Source organism: Siniperca chuatsi, linkage group LG5 (assembly GCF_020085105.1).
Source record: "Siniperca chuatsi isolate FFG_IHB_CAS linkage group LG5, ASM2008510v1, whole genome shotgun sequence".
Lineage (NCBI taxonomy): Eukaryota > Metazoa > Chordata > Actinopteri > Centrarchiformes > Sinipercidae > Siniperca > Siniperca chuatsi.
In genome coordinates this window covers 13,381,868-13,407,284 of record NC_058046.1, presented here as the reverse complement: position 1 = coordinate 13,407,284, position 25,417 = coordinate 13,381,868, and the positions used below count along the sequence as shown (strand labels likewise).

The window sequence follows — 25,417 nt, the reverse complement described above, 5'->3', positions numbered from 1 at the left end:
TTTCCAACTATATATACAGTAATTAAAGGTTTATCCATGTCAGAAACAACTATTAATGTAAGTTATAAGACAAATTGTGTGCCCAGGGCAAAAGCTCATCTTATGTGACTGATCTGACACAGTAAATTAAACATGTGATGCTTAACCTGTTTGCCCCAAACTGATGATAACACATGAAAGAAACATGGAGTTATAGCGGAGCTGGGCGGGGCAGTGCGCATGCGCGGTTCCTCTTTGTGGCCCTTCTCTTGGTGCTTGTCTGGTCTTCAAGGACCCATTCTAGCAGCAAATTCAGGCGTAGGACTGTTAGGCAAACTACTCATTAAAAAGCATTTGTTAGGCTGCACTACTTATTATCGACAGACATTGTCAGATAGGCACAGATCACCCAGGGCGTCGACTGGTCAACAAGCAGAGCATCCATTCATATTTTCATTGGCAGCTGAGGTTTTCCAGTCTAGCTAGCTAGCGTTAGCCAAGAGGCAGGGGACAGTTGTGTCAGAGGCATCTTCAAAATGTCGGGTTACCAAGGAAAGAAGAACATTCCACGAATTACAGTGAGTATTGTTTCAGTACTTGAAAAATATTACATTTATTCGTCAGTGGTGGTGTGTTTTTTTTAACGTGAGGTGAGCCTCAGGATTAAACCAAAAGCTAGCCAACGCTTAGCTGTCGTGTCCATTCATTTACACTGACGCTGTCACCAGCAGCAGCCCTGCTTCAGCTCCACATACTGACAGCCTGGGGTGAATAATGATAACCAGCCAGTGGGTTTGCAGCAAGCGCTTTCACAATTCCTCATTTGGAGCTTGAGTAGTATTTTTCCGTGTAATGAACAGGTCTTTGCTCCTTTCGCTGTCAGTAGCTGTAACGTTAGCTCTCCCTGCCAGCATCCTCAGCAATGTAGGGTGTAGTTAAACAGGTTTAGGCACAGGTCATCTCATCTTTCATCCTCTATCCCCTGACATCTATTTAGCCTGTCCTCTTTAGTTGTCTCTATCTTTTGGAGAATAAAAAAATGGAAAACTAGATTTTTGTACAATCTTCCAATGCTACAGTTATTTAACCCTGATTCTGTGATATACTGTTGTAAATTGGGATTTGATAATATAATGTCTGTTTTGCTTCATGATGCAGCTTTTTAACCAGAAAGTGCAGTATTAAGGGCCTACAGTAGGGATGCTGTGATGGTTAAAATAAGTAAAACCTCTTTTGTAAAGTAGGTCATTGGACAGCACCCATCCAAACCTTTTTCCCTAAGCTTTCATCAAGCAGCCCGAGTGCTGAAGCATATAGACAGCAACTGATTTTAAGTTTGATTATTTAACAAAACCAAACTGTCTTGTGAAATGTATTGGCTGAGGATCAGGCTCTGTTTTGTACAGACAGATATCTAGGTAGTTGTCAGGTCTCTCTCACAGGTCGAAGCAGAGTTAGAAACAACAGCCCTGACATCCCAGACACAACATGCAGACAGCAGTATCTCTGCAGCAGACCCCCAGGCCCTCCGACACACACAGTCAGACTCCACTTATTAGTTTGGAATGAAGTAGATAGTTTCTCTCTGCAGAGCTTTTAACAAAACACTAAGATCAGGCTTTGTCCCTGAACAACAGTAACTGAATTTGTTCACATCACGTTGTCTCCAGAGGAATGATAGCTGCTGTGAAGGTTGTAGTCATAGCTTCACAGTGATATAGGCAGGGTGGGTCTTCTTCATTGTATTCATTTGTACAGTCATATCTAGTACCACAATATCTAGACACAGTCAATTTTTCGATTAGTAGAATGGCAGAAACATAGTGATTATTTTGTCCGTTCATTAATTTTTTTTAGTCAATTAAAACAACAGTGATAATGAGCACACTCTTTGTCTTTGTTTATTTTTGAAGTTTATTTGGCTAATAAGACATTCATTGATATTTGATGATTTATTTGACATTTAAACAAAATAGTAAGGAATACATTAACTGATAATATGATCATCATTAATAATCACTTGTTGCAGCCATACAGTGATGCAATAATGATGATAATGCTGGAAAAGCAACATATTCTATTAATCATGATTATAAGCAGTGTCTCCTGTTTACCAGCTGCTTGCTTGTTAAGCTTTTAGTTGTGTCACGTGAAATAACCAGAGACAGTAATGTTTACACAACTTGGAAATAATGTTTTATTCATGCAGACTTTTGAGTATGGTACAGTCAGCTGTAACATACAGTAACTCTGTGTATGTGACACACAGATTTCCTACTTCCATTTATAGTTTAGCCTACGCTGCTTGACACTGGGCCCTTTCCTAAGTACATTCAGTTCTTAGTAATCAATTCAGTTTTATGACTTTTACATTACAGGATTAATCATGAGGGTCCGTTTTTACTGCAGAGAATATATATCCTCTACATTCTGATACATTCATTTAGAGAGTGAAGGACTAAAGCAGTTTTTGCACAATGAAAGCCATTTTGAGCTGAGGTATATGATGACCTCAGTGCACTTGTCGCTGACCACTCGGACACAGAGAGGACATAGGTTATGTGACCCACTTATAGGAGAGTAATGGCCTTGGGGATTGTGTCAATACAGCCACGACTTGCATACCTAATGCATCCCTGCTGTCCATGTCCACCCACTCTGCACATCAGAAACTGATGTGAGGTTTGCAGTAAACCAATTTTGTTTTCATTAGCTCTCCTTACTGTCTTCAGAGACCCCGGGAAACCTGTTGGAGAAGTAGGCCAGCCTACTACGCTCTCCTTTCATCTCATGCAGGTTGAGTTAATTGTGACACTCAAGAGTTTGTGTGCTCTTACTTGAGGGTTTTGATCAAGAATTGCTTCCTCCCTTCAAACGATGTGTCTATTATGTGTGAATAAATCATGTAGGATAACCCTAAACATCGTTTCCAACAACATTCTCTCTGCCTTAATAAAAGTCTTGTTGAATTCTCTGACCTAAGTGGGAGATACATTGAGCTAAATGAATCACTAAAGTTGGCCCAAGGTTCTTTTCTATTTCAGAAAAGTAACTTGTCTTTGAAATTGGTCATATTTACTGTTGAATTATGGAACTAACTATTAGCTACGAGGGATTAACAGAGATAATTTCTCGCTATTTTACTCTGCTCAGCAGGTGGCTAGAATGTTCTGTGGTTAATGGGTAATGTAAAACGCTGTCTCCTCCTTTCAGAGTGACCGTCTCCTCATCAAAGGAGCAAAGATAGTGAACGATGATCAGTCATTCTTGGCTGATATCTACATGGAGGATGGAGTCATCAAGTAAGTTCAATTTGAAGATTAGCAGGGCTACTTTTAAAACATTTTTTGTTGTAGCAATTCATGTGGGCTCCTAGCTCTTATAGGGGCCATATGACAAATGACAGAAAAATATATTTAATTATATCTACAAGAAGGCCAAGCACACCTATTACCTTGTTTCTCGGAATCTAGATTGTCTCTGTTTTATCAGGTTTCCTTCATTCTTTCCTGTATTTATTTGCTTTCATTTGTTTCCATCAGGCAAATAGGAGACAACCTCATTGTTCCCGGGGGAGTTAAGATCATAGAGGCTCATGGGAGAATGGTGATGCCCGGGGGTATTGACGTGCACACCCGATTCCAGATGCCTGACCGAGGCATGGTGGCAGCAGATGACTTCTACCAGGGCACCAGAGCGGCCCTGGCTGGGGGGACTACTATGATCAGTATGTATTATATCAGACAGATTTCCACATGTGTACACAGTAATCCTGTTGCAGGGATTATAACACTGCAGATGCGCCGTCAAGCATATGATTTAATTATGCAGTTTGCTTGTGCACATTAAGTCCAACCTGCTTGTTTGTGTGTTATAGTTGACCACGTGGTGCCGGAGCCTGGCATCAGCCTGGTTGCAGCTTTCAAACAGTGGAGGGAGTGGGCTGATAGCAAGTCCTGCTGTGACTATTCTCTGCATGTGGACATCACCGAGTGGAACAAAGGCACTCAAGAAGAGATGGAGGCCCTAGTGAAGGATCATGGTATGCAGTCAGCATAAAACATCCTAAACATCACTGAAGATGTTCAGAAACATTTCTCTGCCATTATGTTTGAATAAAAAGTGTTTCTCAGACATTGCATAGGGAAAAAAGTACTTTTTACAGACCATAAAACCGTAACAAAATGTTTCTGCTTTGTAATTTTTATCCTTTTGATTTTACTTTTCTCCTTCGCTCTGGGTTTTCCCTCTTTTGCCCTCTTTATTCCACCTTTGGCTGCTTTCTCTCATAAGTTTTCTATCTTCAGGTGTCAACTCTTTCCTGGTCTATTTGGCTTATAAGGATGTTTTCCAACTTTCTGACTCTCAGGTATGCTCTGCATGCTCTACTGAGCTGTCTGTCATAGCTTTTGTTTTTGAGGCTGTTAGATGTCTTTGGCGCAGATGACAGCCCTACAAGCTGACCAGTATATATCATTTTCTTTTAGATCTATGAGGTGTTCAGTGTCATCAGAGATCTTGGAGCCATTGCACAGGTCCACGCTGAGAATGGAGACATAATTGCAGAGGTAACAGAACCACTGATTAAGTCGGTCAAGTTTCAGCCGTCAGCAGTTATTGCCATTTTGTATTATAATGTTCTAATGTGGATTTTTTAGGAGCAGAGACGTATTCTAGAGCTGGGGATCACTGGCCCTGAAGGCCATGTGCTTAGCCGCCCAGAGGAGGTAAGACAGAGGACTGGTTTCTCAATAACTGTAGCCAAAAGACAAAAGGTTTTGTGATAATGTACTTTTAAGATAAAAATACGCAGAATACAGTATAGGCGAGAAGAGAGGCTGTCATCAGGCTGCTGATGAATCTGACTTGTGTGTCTGCAGGTGGAGGCTGAGGCGGTCAATCGCTCTGTCACCATAGCCAATCAGACCAACTGTCCCCTCTACATCACCAAGGTGATGAGCAAGACTGCTGCGGATGTCATTGCCCTTGCCAGGAAAAGGGGTAAGAAGACAAATTTAGAACTTTTTCCTTGCAAATTTACTGTAGACCTTCACCTGTGTCTGTCTGGCTGTCTGGCTTTCATTTTCTTTGCGCTGACATCATCCTGTCTACTCCTGTAGGTGCTGTGGTTTACGGAGAGCCCATATCTGCCAGCTTGGGCACAGACGGAACTCATTACTGGAGCAAGAACTGGGCCAAGGCGGCAGCCTATGTCACTTCTCCACCGCTCAGTCCTGATCCTACCACCCCCGACTACCTCAACTCTCTGTTGTCATGGTAGGTGCTCTGTGCCAGGACCTAAAGATAGCTGGAACACAATTTGACATGTGTTACTGCTTAGTGCTGCATTTTATTTTTACTCAGCTATACCTCTTTTTGGAGGAGGAACATTTACATACATGCACTTAATACAATGATAGAATATTAAATGTATCAAATAAATGACACTTATTGCACATATGAAGCGTGTGCTTAGTTTTCCTGCTTTCTATTTTATCTAGTGGGGACTTGCAGGTGACTGGTAGCGCTCACTGCACTTTCCAGACTTCTCAGCGTGCAGTAGGCAAAGATAACTTCACCCTAATCCCAGAGGGAACCAATGGCACTGAGGAGAGGATGTCCCTAATCTGGGACAAATGTGTGGTGAGCTTGATGCGACCCACTGTTCACACATTCCAAAAATTCCTCTCATGAGGTACTCTAGACCTTTGTGTATGTTTAGATGCTAGTATGCGATTTGTTGTCCTGTCCCAAAAGGTGACTGGCAAGATGGATGAGAACCAGTTTGTGGCAGTGACCAGCACAAACGCAGCCAAGATCTTCAACCTGTTCCCCCGCAAGGGCCGCATCGCTGTGGGGTCTGATGCCGACCTTGTGTTGTGGGACCCTGATTTCACTAAGATCATCTCAGCTAAGAGCCACAACCTGGTCAGATGGATACTTTGCCCGTTTTCACTCTTATACACAATGTCTTTAGTCATTTATGTGTCCTAGACATGTTGAGACCTAGTTTTTAAGATTGTATATGATGGGCTAACTCAGTGAATAGGAGCTTTAAGTACAAACACTGTAGCATAACCATTAAAAAAGTAAACTTACTTGCAAGTATAATCTAATGTAGACCTTATTTAATGTAAATTACAGTGAAGAGTGTCCTGCTGTGTCAAGGCAGGCAAAAATTACTTTTAGATGTATTGCTACATGATATCCAAGTGAAAATCAGTTTAAACCAGTCTGCTGATCAAATCTCTTCTTCTCCCAGGCTGTGGAGTATAACATCTTTGAGGGCACAGAAGTGCGTGGAGGTCCTGTGGTGGTGATCAGCCAGGGCAAGATTGTGTTGGAGGAGGGCAGCCTTCACACCACGGAGGGCTGTGGACGCTACGTCAGCCGTAAACCCTTCTCTGACCATGTGTACAAGAGGATAAAGGCTCGCAGCAGGGTGAGTTCTAATTGCAGGTAGCCGCACCTCTGAGCAGGCGCACTCATCCAGCTATAGAGAAACTAAATTCTTACAACATAGGTAGCTGGTGAGCTACACGGCGTGTGGTCTGATGAATTGGCCTGTGTGTTTAGCTCACAGAGTTGCGAGGAGTCCCCAGGGGCCAGTATGACGGGCCAGTGTGTGAGGTGACTGTGACTCCCAAGGTGATGTCCACAGTCTCCTCAGTGAAGACTTCCCCTGCCAAGCAGCAGCAGCAGCAGCAGCAACAGCAGTCTACTCACCAGCCAGTACGCAACCTTCACCAGTCTGGCTTCAGTCTGTCTGGTGAGTGAAGGCACAAATTTCATTCCTGGCAATTGGCCTCTTTCACAACTAGGCATTTAAGTTGTATTGTATCGTATCAAACATTTTTAGGTGCCCAAATTGATGACAACGTTCCTCGTCGCACCACTCAACGCATCGTGGCTCCTCCCGGTGGAAAAGCCAACATCACCAGCCTCGGCTAAGCTCTTTTCTCAACTGAGAACGGGGTAGCAGGGCAACATGGGACCAGAGGGCCACTCTTACAGCTGTCACATCACATCTGGTCACCTCTGACTCCCCTTGCACTCCACCCAAAAGCACTCCATCCGTTCTTATTCACACACTACCACGATGTCACCTCATGCAAAAAAAAGAAGGCACTATTCCATTTTGTTTCATCTTTCCTGCCATATTCCATCGTCATGGAAGGTTCAAGTGAATTGAAGCAGAGTTTTTGCTGTTTTTAAGCCCAGTTTGATTATTGATGAAATTAATTTGTTTACATTTTTTTGTATAATTTTTGTTGTACATGTTTGAGTTGTTTAGTTGCCCTCTTGGCTCAGAAAGTTGACAGAAAACTAGTCCCAAGAAGCGGTCAGTTTCATGAGCGGGCATTTTAGAAACTGCACGTGTTTACAATTTTTCTTAATGCGCTGTTCATTTCCCAGTTAGGATGTGCTGGTGGTCGTGTTACAGTGCCACCTTCAGTTGAAAGTAAAGCCTCCAACACTGTTACATTGTAAGATTGCTTTTTTTTAGTACAAAAATGTTCCCAAACTCAAAACACTAATCATGAACGATTAGACTGTAGAATATAGTTTGTGCTTCTCATAACACCTAATTTTATCTGAAGTTTGCAGTATTTAATTTTTGTGTAGGTACCGTGTGCAGCTGAACAATTTGGTCTTCCTTGTGTGTTTATAGTTACACTTTTATAAAATCGATGTTTTATGTTTTTATTGTGTTAAGCCATTTTGAAAAGCACTGACTGCACTGAAAGGAAAAGAAAGGGTATTTTAGGGTTAAACCACTCATTCAACTTCTCCCTGAATATGGGGGGAGAAACAGCTGGCACATACCATTTTGTCTGAGAAACATGAACTTTTTCATTCATTTCATCATTTTGTTGTTTGTTAAGAGGTTGTCAGGGCAACAAGCTTCCAATAATCAGACCGGTGTATATTGTTCACAATACAGAAAGACACTACAAAGAAGCTGGATGGGAGATTTGCAGACAACCTCTCTGCACCTGGTGCTATATGACCTTTGCTGTAATATGTGCAGATGATGTCCACATCCACACAGCAGTCGTGTAAGCTTTGTAATAACAGCAGCCAGAGTGGAGTCATCATTTACCCAGTTTTGACAGAATTTGTTTTGCACCTGTAACAATCCAAATGGTAAAAATGTATGTGAGCTTGCAACTTTTTATTTGTATTGGATATGTCTGTATGTTTTAGGATATTTGTTGAATTGAACTACTTGCCTGCCTGTTCTGTAAGATATTGATAGCACACTGTATCTATGAAGGCTCTTTAAAGAAGTGGAACCCTGATCTTTGAGACCTGATGAAAAATGCTTCAGTATGTATATGAAATCCCTCACAGCGTGCTGATGATGTGTCCACTGTTCTCGGTGTTAGTGTTGTGAATGAATTACAAAAAATCCTGTTTTTCTTCTCTTACCCCTCTACCTGCCCCAGCGTTGTTCACACCAGATTCACTCGAGATAGTTACTGTATTCCACAATGCAAACCACAATGGGTTGACAGTTTTGCGGCACTGTGCAGCCATACTGTAAAACACTGGATTATTTCTTCCTCATTGCCTTGTCAAGTGTAGGTTTTGTATGCCAAGCTATAATGTGAAGTGATTTACATTTGGGGAAGTTTCTTGGTAATGGTTATTGAGTTGTGATGTTGAGCACTGTTTTTGCCCCTCTCCCAGCAAGTGTGATACTCTCTCAGTCATGTACGTTTTGTAGGATACAAGGGTTTTGGGGGGGGGAATCATCGGTCCTGTCAGCATTTGACCCTATCTGTGTTGACTTCAGTGGATTAAAATAATAAAAATGAAATTTATGGTACTGACTTTTTTTTTTAAATACATGAATAAGATAACCACATTAACCACACAATTTAAATAAGACACTTTATTTTATAATTTCCTAACAAATTTAACAAAAATAACAAGAATTAGAACTTGGTAATTATTATAGGGAACATAGGGATAATGTTCATAGACATTTAGGTTTAGTTAGTTTTGGTGAGTTTATAAGCAGTTGTAAATTTTCAGAGGATTTTCCATGCAAGATGTACTAAACTCTTAATGACTGGAAAACTGATTGTGTTCTTGCCTGTAGACACCTTTTTCATTTGCGCAATTATTAAAAGCAGTGGTGGAAAGTACTTACTCACATAATGTACTTAAGTACAGTTTTGAGGTACTTGTACTTATGTATTTTCCATTTTCTCCTACTTCTACGCTGCATTGCAAAATGAGATATTGCCATTTTTAACTCAATTTAACTCCCACATTTATGTATCAGCTATAATTATGTTATTACTTCCTTTGTAGATTGAGGTTTTACAAACAAAACATTTGATGACTTTATAGAATACGCAGTAGTTATTAGCTCCACCGCAATAAGATACAAGAATAAAATGCTACTCGAATACGAATGTATCACTAATAATAATCCAATACTACGCAATAATATTTAAAGTCCCCCTCCACTCCAAAAATATGTGACTTATTGTTACTTCGGTTGGATGTTTGACCTTCACTGTGCAGAATGATGCGGAGTAGGCTGTTTTCACATTCATCTGCTGAAGGGGGACAGTTTCTCTGTGCTCAGTTTAAATCTGAGTTTATGATGTGTAGATATGAGCTGCTTTTGTGGCATCACAACTTAATAGGCCAGTCATGGTCCAATTACACAAGTGTGATGTGGAAACTTTAAACCTCCAACGCACAAAAACCGAGAATAGACTTTTCAGTGAAGTAGGAGACATCTTGTGTCCAGTTGTTAAACTTTTGAAGTCACATATATTTGCACATTCATAAATGTAAGATTTTGGTATTAATAGATTAAGGAGTAGATGTAATTTTTAACAAGTTAATTGAACTTTTTTTGTGGAAAAACTATATTAGACACAAATAGATCTTCAAACATTTTTGTAGGGGTTCTTTAACAATATAATGCTCATCGGGTTGATTTTTCTGCATCATAAATACTTGTAAGTAAAATTATGCAGGATTTTTACTTGTGAAGCAGTATTTTTACATTGTGGTATGGCTACTTAAGCAAAGTCTCTGAATCTTTCTTCCACTGCTGATTAAAAGATGCTCTTGGTCACATAAGCAGTTATTGGAATTAATTAATTAGAAGTGTAGCAACCTTATAATTAGTGCAGAATTACACAATCGTTTCCAGGAACTAGGGATGGGACTATATATGATTTTATCGCGGATCAGGATAAAAAACACTCAAGATAAGTTGATCGTGAATTTCCATTATCGGGATAATCGTGAAATTCCTCACGAGTGATTTGAAAAAGCTGTCTAGGTCCTTAACATACAGTCCTATATTGATTTCCTGATTTATTTTGAATTGCTGAGGTTTGGAATGTCTCCAGGCCACAAGGCTAGCAGTACTGTTTGATGCCACAGTGTTCAGATTTATTTTTTACTAAAACGGGTCCAAATTAGTACAGTTTGAATCTATGCCACAATGCCAGTTGGACTTTATTTTTGTTAAAGGATAATTACTGCATTTCTGGGGTAAATTATATATACTGATTTTTAAAAAATACAGGAATTATCATGTAAGAAAAAACATTTTTATTATTATTTATTTATCCTTTATTTATGCGGGGGGACCTTATGATTTGATTACCTTATTTAAGATTGTTTGATTGTTTGTTTTTCACTAAAAAGGATGTTCACTTAAAAGATCCTATCTGTGATGCAATTAAAATATTTTCTTCTTAACAAAATGTAAGGTAAAGTGATTCCAGTATGTTTAAGTGCCATTTTAAGAGTTTTAAGCATATTTTGATGATTAATTACAGATATATAAAAATCCTTCACAGAAAGGATTATTTAACTTAACATATATAGTAAAGTGTTATCGATTTCAAATTTGTAAATCAACTATTTTGTTGAGTCACACCACATCCCAGCAGTGGATGGAGTAAATGCAGAGAGGCAGTGAGACACTAGGTGGAGGCACAGAGTCATGAAGAGCAGCATTTTCCAGCTCCTTAAACACTTCACCCACAGGGACCCTTCTAGTAAAATGAACTGAGCAAGACAATGACACAGTGAATGCACACATCAACAAAAGTTCTGTGATTAGTGAAGCCCCCTGGCTGTTTGACAGTCATCCAATTAGGACTTAGCATGATGTGTGCACTGATTAAACCAGAGAGGGAAATCCTAATGTCAACATCTTCACCCACTGATGAAAGCTTTAGAAAGGAAACAAAAAGCATCAGGAAGACTTTACAAAGCTAAGCCCTCCTGGGAAAAGTGTGCAAACATGAGTCACCAGCAGCGCTTGCTATGCTTTCAATTCACTGGAACACACACTACTACTATAAATCCACAACCCTTTACAGAATTGATTTGTCATCGCTACAATTTAATAATGTAATCACGAACATCAGTTTAAAACTGTAAGCATTCATGACTACATCTATTCTTTAGAATCAATGATTGGCTCAGTGATGCATTTATCATCTATCAGAATATTAAAGAATACTGAGGGAATCTAGATGGCACACTTATTGAGAAATTCACCATGAATACATGAAATGCTGGATAAATTCTGGGCGTGCTGATAAAACACATGGGGGTTGTTCTTGCTCTGTTCCAGTCTATATCTGACTACTGCGAGGCTGCAGATCTAATTATGATATTCATTACAGCTATTGCATTTGGAAGATGATATATCTTTATAAAGCTTGGCACACAGGTATTCGTCGGCTGAGGTTTTCATAATCACACTGCTCTCTATAGAGAGAGACAGTAGAGGGAGGGGTGAATTAGGTCATCTGTACCATCTGTAGTTTATTGCTGCATCTGGCTGGCAGCTCCTCTCCTAATGGCGTCTGCGCAGAGATGGTGTGATTTACAGGTTCAAAGACATGCTAGTCAATGACAATGTGGACACAGACAAGCACTCTCACTGCACTGCTGGGTCCCTCCCCTGTGGGAAAGCTGTCGACTCCACTTCTACGACTGAACTTAACGCGCAGAGGGGTTGAGTGGCTTAATGATGCCGACCGCATCTCTTCCCCCTCACACTCACAAAGGGAGAACATCTTGGTACGACAGAGGGAGAAGATAAATCAATATGGTTGGCAGAGAGGTTGTCCTTTTGCCCTTTGATGCCTCCGCGTAAACAGGCACTTCACAGTCTTAAACTCACACCAAACACACAAGTTTTTCACCCCTGCACTGGTAAACAGCACCCACACAGAAGAGCTTACGAGTCTGTGTGCTTTGTATGTGGATGGCAACTAAAAAAAGACTGAAACAAGTACGGCCTGAGAGAAGAATGTCTGAGACTGTGTATGACTTAACTTGATATCTCTAAATCTGGTGGATTTTTTAAGGGGCTTGGGGGCTGGTCAGGATTGAGGTCAGCAACCACAAGGTCAGTTAAAATTCCACAGAAGTATACTAAAGACATTCATCTGGCACTGCTCGGAGGTACATGAAATTGTGGGAATGTGGATAGATGAACTAGACGTTTCGAGGGGCTATATATTTAGTGAATCAACCAAAAGAAACAGCAAGAGTCTAAAAATGTCCTCATGAATCCCTTGTTAGGAATATGTCATACAAATTTATGGTAATGTGACAACGAAGTACACAATGTCCCTTGGTTTTCACTGTGTACAGAACTGTATACAAACAACATTTTGACAACAGGAACAGCATTAGGCAATCTTTGGAGACAACAGGAGCACCACTGACCAGCATTTGTGAAACAAGGGGTGAAATCATGCAATATATAAAACTTTCCTGTTTACATTTGTTTTTTACATTTGAACTGCTCTTCTGTAATATAAAATATGTAAACATTTAGAGATCTTTTGGTCTCTTTAATATATGGATTTTTTTTTGGTCGACTGCAGGGGAATGTTTACAGGATCTTTTTTCTACACTTTTGATTTGCTTTATTTTCATCTCCCCCAAGCTGAATTCTACCGTAGTTTGTTTTTAGAAAGCTGAAAAGCCATCTTCTTAAGGGGGTAAAATATAGTGGCTGTGCCATTTCTTTGCAAGATTTTGACAATCTTACATCCAGGAAAAATCACAGAACCATATCAAAGCTGAGACTTTTACATTTTAAATTTCAAAGCAGCCACCATTCCAACACAGCTCATCCTTAGTGTTGTTAACAGAGCAAAAGGAAATATATTCTCATCTGTGACCTTGAAAGGGGAGTCCTGACTAATGGATGAAGGATTACGGTAGTTATACGGGCTCTCCTTTTTCCGACAGGGACAGTTGGTGGATTTTAATGGTGGGAAGGTTTCCAACAGGAGGGGGCTGGGTGCAGTTTGACTCCTGCGGGGGAGTCCCACCACTGAGGATACAGCAGCAGGTGTGGTGGAAGCTTTTACTGCAGAGTTTGGCCACTTTAGCCCTGCTCGTCTCGGCAGGTCCAGATCCGCCTGTGGGGCCTCCAGGAAAGACCCTCCACTCCCTGCTGTCCCTGGACGACGGGGTTCTGGACAGGGCCATAGAGGAGGAAGGGCTGAGCCGACAGGGAACCCCCTTGCTGTCCAGGCCCAGACTGTGACCCTGAGTTTGTCTCTGAGCTGCATTCAGGTGATGATGGTGTGGTCTGGGACTCATTCTCAGACAGTGAACTCCAAGTAAACTCTGGAATGCTTTCTTAAACTCCTGGTTGGAGCACGGGTAGATGATGGGGTTGATGCAGCTGTTGAAGTAACCGAGCCAGAATGTGATCTTGAAGACAGTCTCTGAAGGTTTGTATGCGGGGAACATGGCGCCTGTAGGGACATTAGACACACAAGGGTAATTAACATTACAGCAGAAGGAACGAGAAAATCCAAATTGATTTCTTGTCTGAAACGTGAAGTTTGACATATTAGAAGAAAAGAGTCTACAGCTCGCCAGCACTCTGTGAGGCAGTGGGCACAACTGTGAGCTAAATTCTAACATCATCAAGCATTCACAGCCGAGAGCGTGAGCGGGATCCTTAATGAAGAAGCAGAGAAAATGGCTTAACAGACACATTGCATGCAGGCCTGTTTGTCACTGTAAATGTAGGTGACTCTTCACATATCCACTGGCTGCCAGTGAAACATTAAAATAATTAAATGGCTGACTTCTTGTGTGGCTGCAATATATCTATCCATCGTTCTATCTACCACCTATCTTCAGAGGTAGAAGGGGAGAAGCTGTCTTGTGAAATGCTTTATTGGGCGAGCTGTTGCAGACAGTCAAAAGTGGGCTTTTGAAAAATTAGATTGTGATGTAGAGATGGCTAGAAAGAAGAGGTGGAGAAGTGGAGATATTCTGAGAGCAAATTATTTTGTGCCTGGCTGTACAGCTCATACATTTTATCCCCAGCTGTGCCAAAAAGAACAATTCTATTATTCCCAGTAGATTCATTTTTTGAATGAAAAAAGAAGGGTATTCAGCTGTTCGATAAATGTCTTGTTGTCCAAAATCAATGAAACATCACTGGCTGTTGTCATGTGAAAACTGTGTAACTCCAGTTGTTTTGATATTGTTTTCAATTAAAGCACATGTTTTGGGTTGGCAAACTTCTATGACACCTTCTATGAACCCTTCAAAAAGCTGTTGGATGACCTGCAAAATGCTATGTGGTCTGTCTGAGAGAAGACTGTTTTTCATAGTTTCTGCGCTACATGGTTTTGACCAAACTGCAACAAAATGGTGCATGTTGGGAGAGAAAGAAAGGAAGGGAAGGGGGCATTTCTTGCTTGCATTAATAGCAAGCATTGTACCAATACAACTGCTACCAACGTGTGAAATATGACTTCCAATGCCACAGATATTAAAATATCCTAGAACTTAGTTCAGTGAAATTCATTTTAAAGCAGGATTCATTGATTTTTGGCCAAAGAACAAGCTAAAAACACTACATAGACATATTTTCACCTAATAAAGTTGTTGTGGTGAATGTGCTAGGAAAGTTGTCTATTTACACATCCTTCAGAAACAGAGCAACATTAGAATTCATTTGAGCCGTGTTTCTGTCCACCTTACAAATGTAAGTCACACTGCTTTTAGCTTTGTTTTTGATCTCCACGAACTCTTGAGAAAAATATCTGATTCTTCAGCAGCTAAATTAAAATCCACTATGTTCACCAGCTAACTTTGTCTGTCTGCTGTTTAGTGCTAGGCAGGTGGCATACAGTGGGTTTTTAGAGCTTTTAGCTGAAAACAGCTGTGGCTCAAAACAACATTGATGAGATTGGAGAGAGTGAACCAAAACAATTAAGTCGCAGGCCATAAAACTAAAACAATGATCTGATAGATGCTAAAAAGCTTAGTAGAGCTGACGGGGAATTGCAGAGTTGGGTGATTATTATCTGTGGGTTCATCACTACCCCTTTTACATTACACAGTCATTTGATTTCATATAAAAATGTTGATTAGTGCAACTTTAAAGAGAAGCTTAACACTAACTCAAAATATTATTTTTGCAACTTCTCACCCTTCTGCTGTGATGCAGAAGTGTACTCGAGGGTGTGTTGGTACACTGTGACATCACTGTTAGGTGTGGTTACAGGTACAATAGAACACACTTCTGACCACACCCTGCCACACCCAGACTTAAAACTTTCAATCAGAAAGGGCGCTGAAACACAGCTTTTCCGCCTGATATGAAGTTAATCTTTATTTATTTATTTTTTAAAATCACTTTTTTGGAACATTTTATGCCTTTATTAGATAGCAATAGTAGAATGATGACAGGAAAGGAGGGAGAGCGAGATGAAACAAAGGTGGACTTGAACCGGGGACATTGCAGTTCATGACTGATGTCTTAACATCTTAAGCCACGGGCCACCCCATGAAGTTATTAGCAATTGCTTTACACTTCCTTATAGTCCCCGAGAAGGATTTATGAAATGTCAAGGAGAGAGGAGGACAATCCACAAATAAACACAAAGCTGAAACAACTCACCATTTTTAATATTTTTTTACATGATCAAATTCCCACAATATATTTTTGTCTGATGACAAAATAATGTTTACTCCAATAAACCAAATCAAACAATCACAAGTTATCCAGCTCTACATGTCAAAACTAGACCATTTCTTGGTGATTCACTGCTAAAGCTATCATTGTCCACAGACTTATGTTGCAGCGGTATGCAGCCTGACGCCAGCATTAGCAAGGGAGCATTGGTAAGCTGAGGCTTTTCCTCAATTCCCAGTCAGGAAAGGCCTTCAGCCAAATGGTAGCAGCTATATTTACAAGCATGAGAGCATGAAATATATAAAAACCCTTAGGGATTTGTGAGGATTTTGCTATATCTCATATGTACTTGGTTCAGATTTACTTCTCACATTCCCGACACCAGTGTAACAGAGGCAATTCACCAGCACACATAGGGTTGGCAAGCCGTGTGAATTCAAGAACACTTCAAGAACACCCGGCTCATCAAGCTGGTCATCATATAAAAGGTCTGACACCATTGTGATGGCTTTATCTGTCATTCCCGGACTGGCATTGTGAAGTGAGTCACAGACACAAGGGAGAGAGGAAGGAGCAGAGAAATGGCTTTACACTTCATTCAAGGATCTGTGTTTGAAATACAGTAAATGTTGGTCTGAAATTCTGTGCTTTTGTTTACAGACAGGGAAGCACTGGACACTGTCAGAGATCTGAAAGATTTATAGAGCCTATTTATAGAGCGTCTACCTGGCCAAGTCAAAGCATTTACTACGCTGCTCAAGCCGCCACAAGGCTCGTGGAATGATAGTAACTTCAGTGTGCTCCCACAGAGGAGCAATTCAGTTAACATGATCAAACTATTAAATTGCCAGCACTTAAAAACCTGGCAATCAATGAATGGATCTGTAAAATGAATTAATGCATAAGTTAAATAGCTTTCTAAAAGTGGTCTGACTCATTGGAGTGATTGCAGGTGATCAAATATATGAACCTTTTTAATCTGCGAAATCTTATTAAAACATTTAAAAAGCAAGTTCACCAACAGTCCTGTGCATCTTTAAAGGAATAGTGGGAATATATACAATTTTGGGAAATATGCTAATGATTTTTTACTGAGACTTGGATGGGAATATCACTCTCATATCTGTCCGTTCAATATGATTCTGGAGCCAGGAGACAGTTAGCTTAGCTTATCTTAGCATTGAGACTAGAAACAGGGGGGAAACAACTAGCTTGGCTCTGTCCAAATGTAACTAAATCTGCCTCTAAAGCTCACTAAGGACTAGGAAGTTACTGCTCTCAGCCAAGAGCATTGGCACATGACCCCCTCATAAAACCACAACTTGTAGTTTTTACCCTTTCATTTTAGCAAAGATTAAACAAACGAGCTATGACGTGTTAATTTGTGAGGTTTAGAGGTGCTGGTAGGCAGATTTCTTTTTTACCTTTAGACAGAGCCAGGCTATCTGTTTCCCCCTGTTTCCAGTCTTTATGATAAGCTAAGCTAACGAGCCTGTAGCTTCATATTTACCGTACAAACCTGAGTGGTATCAATCTTCTCATCTAACTCTCAGCAAGAACGCAAATAACCGTGTTCCCCACATAAAGTGAAGATACTCACCGATGGGTAGCACCAGGAAAAAGGGCAGCCAGCACAACACGAAGCAGCCAACCACGATGCCCAAGGTCTTGGCGGCCTTCTTCTCACGTGAGAACTTGAGCAGTCGCAGGGCGAAATGTGTGCGGCTGCGAAGGGCCTCGTCCTCTGATGCAGTTGTGTTGCCTCTGTGTATCCTGAGTATCACCCGCTCTGAATCTGACTTCTCTGTCTTGTGGCCCTCCCTCAGACCCTGGCTCTCTCTGTGAGCGACCACATAAACCCGACAGTACATGACCAGTATGATGGCCAGAGGGAGGTAGAAAGAGCCCAAAGCAGAGAAGATAGCGTAGCCCGGCACCTGTGTGATCTTGCAGATGGACTCGTCCTCAGGTGCCGGCTCTTTCCAGCCAAACAAAGGTCCAATAGATATGATGATAGACAGCACCCACAGCAGCATCACTGCCAGCAACGCCCTGCGTTTTGTCATTATAGTTGGGTAACGCAGAGGGTAACTGACTCCAATGTAGCGGTCAACAGAGATCACGCAGAGGCTCATGATGGAGGCAGTGCAGCAGAGCACATCCACAGCTGCCCAAACATTGCAAAAAGCCCGTCCAAACACCCAACGATCCACAATCTCAAATATGGCAGAGAAGGGTAGTACAGTGGAGCTCAGCAGCAAATCTGCCACTGCCAGATTAACTATAAAATAATGTGTGACCGTCCGCAGGTGCCGATGACAAACCACTGAGAGGATTACCAGGATGTTTCCCACAATTCCAAACACAATGAGGAAACCAAGCACCAGGCCCAAAACCACAGCCTTGACCACGTTGAGCTCTGGGACTAAAACCTGGCTGCAGTTGGAGCAGTTCTGTGTCAGAGGAGCTGGGGTCATATTGTCCAGCGCAGGAACCATCTGTTCCAATACTAGCTGTTGCTCGACACTGTCCTGCGCAGCAAAGGTGGACTGAAACACAACACACCTATTTAAGTTCACTACAGGAGAAAAAGGACATCAGGTCATTCTCATAAAAGCCATTAGAGTAATGATCACATTAAGTCTGTCTTGTCTAAACATAATTTGAATGATGATGCCTCTGGCAAATGAGCCATTATGTTGGCAATGCATCAAGAAAAACTACAGGATGCATGCAGAAACACTGAGAGATAAGTTTAATATATGCAGATGAAACCTACTGCACTGCAATCGGGTAATCCATCTTGAAAATGTTACCAATGTTAAAACTGACTGTTATGCAGCTGGTAAAAAACACTGCTAGAAATGCATTATAGATGGGATAGACAGATGGGTGTACACATCTGACAAATGTTTGCATGTTCTCTGAACCAAAAACTGCAGTTTGGGAACAAAATTCAAGTCCATATTCTTAAAAATTGGAGTGAGAAACCACTTTTCAGGGTGAGATGGTAGGTGGGTAGTAGTCCAGGCTCTTCCTGTTGAATGCAGGGGCAGATTCACCTTCAGCACAACAACAGGATTCAGAAACAGTATACAAAGCCTTTAAAAAGAAAGACAGAAGAATCTGCTTTGAGAGAATTGACACATCCATCACATACAGTAAAAACACAAAAGCATTCATCCTTGTTTTGTCTATTGTTTCATTTTTGCAGGGTTTTTTTCTTTCTTTTCCATGTTACCGCGGCTCAGATCTATCAAGACTGTGGACGAGAGACAATGTCTGAGCCACAGTTGCTGTCAGATCAGTGTGACCATAGCCTCGTCTTGCGCATATTGACTAAATACAATGAGAGGTTGAGGATTAAAAACTGACATCAGGACTGACCACTTGTCTGTTTCACTAAATCGTCTGGGAAACATTACAACATTAAAACTCTAGATGGCACTGAGTCCAACCAGAATAGCTGGAGAGTCAACAATGCAACGGCCTCAGTCACAAGACCTAAAGTGTATTTTATTGCCGTTTTGTGGTGCTATCTTCAACTGACCTACACCAAGATAAGCCTGACCTCGCTCTTAATCCCTCCTCTAAAGAAATCTATATCACACCATGACCTCTATATAGGTAGAGGTCAAAACAATACAGTGTTATAGTTTGACATTAATTGTTGTGTGTGCATTCAGGTGTACTTATGTTGAGTCTTTACTCCTGAATGGTTTTAAAGAAATGGTTTGACATTTGGGGAAATATGCTTATTCGCTTAGTGATACCACTCTCACGTTTATACACTAAATATAAAGCTAAAGCTACCAGGCAATTAGCTTAGCTTAGCATAAAGACTGGAAACAGGGGGGAACATCTAGCGTGGCTCTGTCCAAAGGTAACAAAATCCACCTACCAGCATTTCCAGGAAGTCACTGGCTGGGCCCAAATAGCTCAAGCATGTAACTCCCCATAAAACCACAAATAGTCATTTTTACATTTCAGTTTTTGTACGTATTAAACAAATAATATAAAACATGTTAATTAGGGAACTTTAAAATGTGCTGTTTGGCAGATTTTTTTTAACTTTTGGACAGAGCCAAGCTAGCTGTTTTACCCTCGCTTTCGGTCTTTACCGCACAGACGTTAGAGTGGTATTGCTCTTCTCATCTTACTCTAACAGGAAAAGTCAGTAAGTGTATTTCTTAAAATGTCGTACTATTCCCTTAACATTTGTAAGTGTTCCCCCTGCAACTGCAGGACTCCTGCTTTTACATTGTTGTTATGCTTTGCTTTTTATAATACCTACAATCTCATTTCATTTAAAGTTAAAAAAAACACATCAAGCCAGAATATTAGGCTCTATTTATATAAGATAAGCAAAATAAGAAGTTCAGTTGCTCAGTTGGATTTCTAAATGACGTTATTGTGCAGTGCACTGCTCCTCCAGCACTGCTGATTTTGACCTGAATCGCTCCCTGCTCCCTCGACTTGATGCATTGAATACATTTCGATTTGAATGTTCTGTTCTTTGACTGCAAAACAATGTCTTAGTAGCCTACCACGCAAAGTCCTCCATTTTGACAGATGCCTGATTAATCTTGTCTGTGCAGATTACTGACATTTGTAATGTGGATGTTCCTTACCTAAACGTAGATTAGATGGGACTAGTAAAAATAGTGCGGCCATGCTGATGATTTTCGGATTTTGTTAAGCTGCTTTATTTGAGGCTAAATTAAAAGTTCATCCGAGTTGCCCTCTTTTCTACTGATTGTTTTTCCTATCTACCTATTTCTTTTCCTATCTATCTATCTATCTATCTATCTATCTATCTATCTATCTATCTATCTATCTATCTATCTATCTATCTATCTATCTATCTATCTATCTATCTATCTATCTATCTATCTATCTATCTATCTATCTATCTATATGTTCTTTTTTAGCAGCTCTTTGTGTTAAACATGCTTAATACAAAGACAGTGATGTGATGATGATGCACCTTTTCCTCCCTGCCCCACAAACCTTCTGCTCCAAGCTGGATGTACAGCTGTTTAACATGTTTGATGGACTTTTATGTGTGCGGTTAGCTACTGTGCTGGCACAATGCGGCAAAGCCTGCATTCTGCTGCCATCATAACACAGCACCTGAGAGCTTCTCCCACCCACTCAAGTAGAGGAAGGGGGTGGGGGACTGGTGCCTCTAAGGTAATTACAAAAGTAAAAGTTACATGTTTATCCTGCAGAGAATTGCAGGAGCTCATTAAACCATCATCATTTTGCACTGTGGGAAAGATTAAGTTACCTCAGCTTGAAATATTAAGTGTCCCTGCTGCATTTAAATTGTTTGTTACTGTAATATTAAACATACTGTGTTACAATGAAATGGAGAAAATAAACTTGATGGATTTACTGTAAGTTCGTTTATGTCAGTGCCAGTAATAAGATGTACATGCTCATTGACTTTATTACATTAAAAATAAAGAGTTTGGGACTATGGATTGAAGCGGTTACTAATCATCGTGTATATCTTTTTTTGTCATTTTTATCAGATCAAATTTGTTCCAACTAGAAGAAAGACTTTTTTTCTTGAGAGTTGAGGCAAGTATATGTTGGGAAGATTTCCAATGAGCCAAACTTCCCTTGATTAATTAATTCAGTTCGTAATTTATAATCACAAGACTTAAACTTGTGATTAAAACTAACCTGATAATTTGCCTAAATTGCAGTTTGAGTTTGGGGAGTATGGAATTTCAATTGGGATGCATGAGGCAACCCTAAACTAATGAGCATCTCCATGATGAAGTAGCTGGAGGTTATATGCCTTACTCAAGGGCATGTAGTAGTTCTTTTCCTTTACTTTCTTGTTAAAATGTTGGACATCCTTCCTGGTACAAGCATACAAGCAGCTTTGTGTTCTTGGCTGTTTTCCAGGCAGACACACAAACACGTTGAAGTGGTTGATGTGCAGCTACTGCTGAGAGCAGAATAATATTGAGGAGAGCTTGAGTGTGCAGCCTCTCTATGTCTGCAGTTATTTTAACTAGTCAGGAGTAAATCCATTCTGGCTCAGATGTAATCTCAACCTCTTCACTGGTGTTGCCAGGTAATTCCCAGCTGTATAAACTGTGCAGGACTTTAGGTGATACCTAACAGAAAGTGACAACCACCTTGATAAAATGACAGAGACTTGTGATGGTCAACAGTCATGAGAGACCTCATAGTGCATTTCTCTGCTATACACACTCTTAAAACTACACTGTTATCATTAAGAATCATTAATATTCGAAATCATATTTAAGAGATTGAAGAAAGTTTTAAAAACAACAGTGTCACCCAGCCTTATTATTTTAGACAGGCAACTCCTGCAGATTGGAAAGACAATTATAGATATTCAGACAGAGCCCATTTGACGAGATCATTTCTGTGCTCTAAAATCAAATTTAAATATAAATTAAATCAACATTATTTTTGGCTACTTCTGCACAATTTATGATTAGATGATAAATTCTGAGAAATATTTCCTCTTTTTTTTTTTTTTAAAGTCCGCTAATGTGTTCAGAAACAATGAAATGTGTGCAACATTGCTGCATTACCAGCACGGACAGCAAACGAAGAAACGCGTCAGTTGAATGAGAAATACTTAGAATAAAGAGAGAAAACTAAACTATCCATTCAAAATGCTTCACTGAAATGCTTGAAATTAAATTTTCCGGTACCCACCTAACTTTGAGTTTGATCTTCACATCCCGACCGCTTGCCTGAGTCACATTTGGAGACGGTTGCGATTGCTGACTCGCACCAGGAGAAGGTGAAGAGAAAGCCAAGTGCGCTCAACACGGAGAGCCCTCACACATCTGCCGGTTTAAACGCCGGACCTCCAGGTGCTCCAAGTCTCTTCAGATGATGATGAGTACTAGATGACTCCCTGCTTTCTCCTCGAACCACCGTATATCCCCACCACCCAACCATCCTCATCCTCATCCTCCTCACCCCCCCTTCAGCATCACTCCCTGTGCGTCATCGCAACCGGTCACTGTCTGCCCAAAATGACTTTTCATTCAGAAATGTTTCATTAACGAGCGTCACTCACTTTACCAACTGTCGAACTGCTAGAGAAAAAAAAAAAAAAACACGAGTGGGAAAGTTTCATCATTTTAGCGTCAGTATTGGTAATTCTTCAGATTATAGCTCCAAAATTACAGTGTAAACATTTTGTACACATAGGACCAATAAAATACTAACTGGAAACTACACGGCACTTATGATGTAAAAGGGCTAATTTATATTTATACTAATAATAAAAGAGCTTTCTCCCACATCTTCAGTCCTTTGCCCAGTTGGTGGTGTACTATCAATTAAAAATAATGACAATTGCCTCAGCTGGAATCACTCACGCAAATACATCACTCATAAATGACATTTAAATAAAATGTACCTGCCATTGGTTGAATTGATGAATAGCTCGCTACACTTTTCTTTATACTGTATGTTGAGGAATAAAGTTTGTGAGTAAAAGTATATGTATTTGGATCTTTAGGACATAAAAGCTCACCTAAGTTCTTCACTACTGTTCCCCGGTATTGTATCATCATTTTAAAAATATACAGATAGCTATGGTTATCAAGGTGCACCCTTCAGGCTCAGCCTAACATTTACATTAATGTATACAATAGTTGTAACAAAAAGTTTTCCATATTTATAAGCTTTTAACAATGTAATTCCCCCAAAATATTATTTGTAACCATTACCCCATTTTCTCCATTTCAGTAACAATATAACTGTATGCTGTAATTACTAAATTGATCATTTTAATAGAACTTACAGTGTGATTTATTTCTAAATCCCTCTTAATGTCAAAGTTATTACCTCCTTATTCCCCAACCTTTTGTCTTCTTCCCTTGTACTTATTTTTCCCAGTATAGGTAGTATTACCCAGTAAGTATATTATTTATACCCCCAAGTACTAAATACTTACACTGTAATTTGCTTTTGAACAGAATTTAGAGCTAATGCTCGTATAAATACACAACATATTCAGTATATAGCCTATAAGACTCTCTGGTCTAGCTGTTGCACAACTCAGTCGATACACATTTGTTACCTGAGGCGTAACAGTCAATTGCATTTATCTGGCATTGCAATTTCACCAGGGTCTTTTTATCAGTTAAGCTTAACAGGAGCACCAACACACCCACAAGAACACATGAATAGAACAGTACATTGATTTTTTTTTTTTTTTTTTTTGACTGATCCCTTTCTTCCCACTGTGGACACATCCTCGGTTTAGCCAGTTGATGTATTCTTTGTTTTCCAGTTGGGTCGAGATACGAATGCTTTACCTGGGGCTGCTGTCGGCTCCCACTGAGAGATGTTGAGCCCGTCTGTGAAGTAAACGTTTGACCATTTAAAGTACAGCTTCTCTGCTCAGTCAGTGATGTACATCGTACACCGCTCTGTGTCTTTCTACCTGCTGTTATATCCTGAGGACAAATCTAATTCGTCATGTCAAAAGCAAAATAACACGCACACTTCTGAACTCTCTAAAAGTACAATCACATCAGCAAAAGGCACTGTGTAATAAAAAAAGACATTTCTATTTTGTGTGCACAATAAATTGATTATTTAATGATTAAGTACATGTCACAAATGGAGCGTCTTTAAAATTGAAAAAACAATTTTCACAGCTACAATTATCACAACATTTACAGAGATTGTCTCATTATTGTGCATGCATGACTGTCTTGCACTGACACACAGACAGACCACTTTCTAATTAAGTATTTACTGCAACAACAGCTCAGTTGTTTGCCTTAAAAAACAGACCAGTAAAACAATCCCATGCGGGGAAAAAAATTACAAATAATGAAGCAGTGAAATGATGCGCATATGCTTCCTCTGTGCTTGTTTGCTATGTATTTGCATTTTGTTAGGGTCTATTGTGCTATCCAAGACCTGTTGGAAAAGCAATTACCTGTCTGAACCGCCCATGCACTGAGGCGTGCTGCTGAGTTTGAAAGATACTGAAATCAATATCTCTGCACTGGAAGAAACATTTCCTGTCATGGAGGCAACAAACCTGAGCCAAGCATTCACACTAATGTTGGCATTTACAGTGACATTCAACTTAATTGCACATCAAGAGATTTCCTCTCCCTCTCCTGGTTCTGATTTTGACAAAATCCAAAAAAAAAAAGAAAGAAAAAAAGAGAGTAACAGGCACAGATTTCAATCATCAGAGCAGCTAACATTATGCTGCAGGGCACTGATTTGTTTGTGTAACTGTAACTGTGAAATGGTATATAGAAGAAAACTGATAAAAAAAACACTTTCCATTTCACAGGCAAATTCAAAATGGAAAGCGCTACTCTATGTGTCATGCTGTAATCATATTCTCGAAGCCGCTGAACCACTGTGGTTGAGCTGTTTTTCATTAACTGAAGGAAAAAACTGAGTTGACATTGTGAAATAAAGGTGACAGACTTCATCATC

At 40.2% G+C, this 25,417-nt stretch overlaps 2 protein-coding genes across 3 annotated transcripts; one reads left to right on the top strand and one right to left on the bottom strand.

The window, feature by feature from the left end:
• The first annotated feature begins 218 nt into the window (after positions 1 to 218).
• On the top strand, positions 219 to 8,803 carry dpysl2a (dihydropyrimidinase like 2a). The gene is made up of 14 exons (XM_044197227.1): positions 219 to 557; positions 3,193 to 3,281; positions 3,522 to 3,706; positions 3,857 to 4,021; positions 4,287 to 4,348; positions 4,467 to 4,547; positions 4,638 to 4,706; positions 4,860 to 4,980; positions 5,100 to 5,256; positions 5,481 to 5,622; positions 5,737 to 5,907; positions 6,242 to 6,421; positions 6,556 to 6,748; positions 6,839 to 8,803. The coding sequence occupies exons 1-14, from the start codon at positions 516 to 518 to the stop codon at positions 6,928 to 6,930; spliced, it is 1,749 nt and encodes a 582-aa protein (XP_044053162.1). The 5' UTR covers positions 219 to 515; the 3' UTR covers positions 6,931 to 8,803.
• A 3,738-nt stretch (positions 8,804 to 12,541) lies between these two features.
• Positions 12,542 to 22,876, bottom strand: adra1aa (adrenoceptor alpha 1Aa). Of its 2 annotated transcripts, XM_044197229.1 has the most exons (4): positions 22,649 to 22,876; positions 18,935 to 19,042; positions 17,541 to 18,489; positions 12,542 to 13,757 (listed from the first exon to the last, which is right to left on the bottom strand). In XM_044197229.1, the coding sequence occupies exons 3-4, from the start codon at positions 18,436 to 18,438 to the stop codon at positions 13,216 to 13,218; spliced, it is 1,440 nt and encodes a 479-aa protein (XP_044053164.1). In that variant the 5' UTR covers positions 18,439 to 18,489; positions 18,935 to 19,042; positions 22,649 to 22,876; the 3' UTR covers positions 12,542 to 13,215. The 2 variants fall into 2 exon arrangements, with proteins under 2 accessions (XP_044053164.1, XP_044053163.1); XM_044197228.1 differs by having other exon boundaries at positions 17,541 to 19,042.
• Positions 22,877 to 25,417: the final 2,541 nt, after the last annotated feature.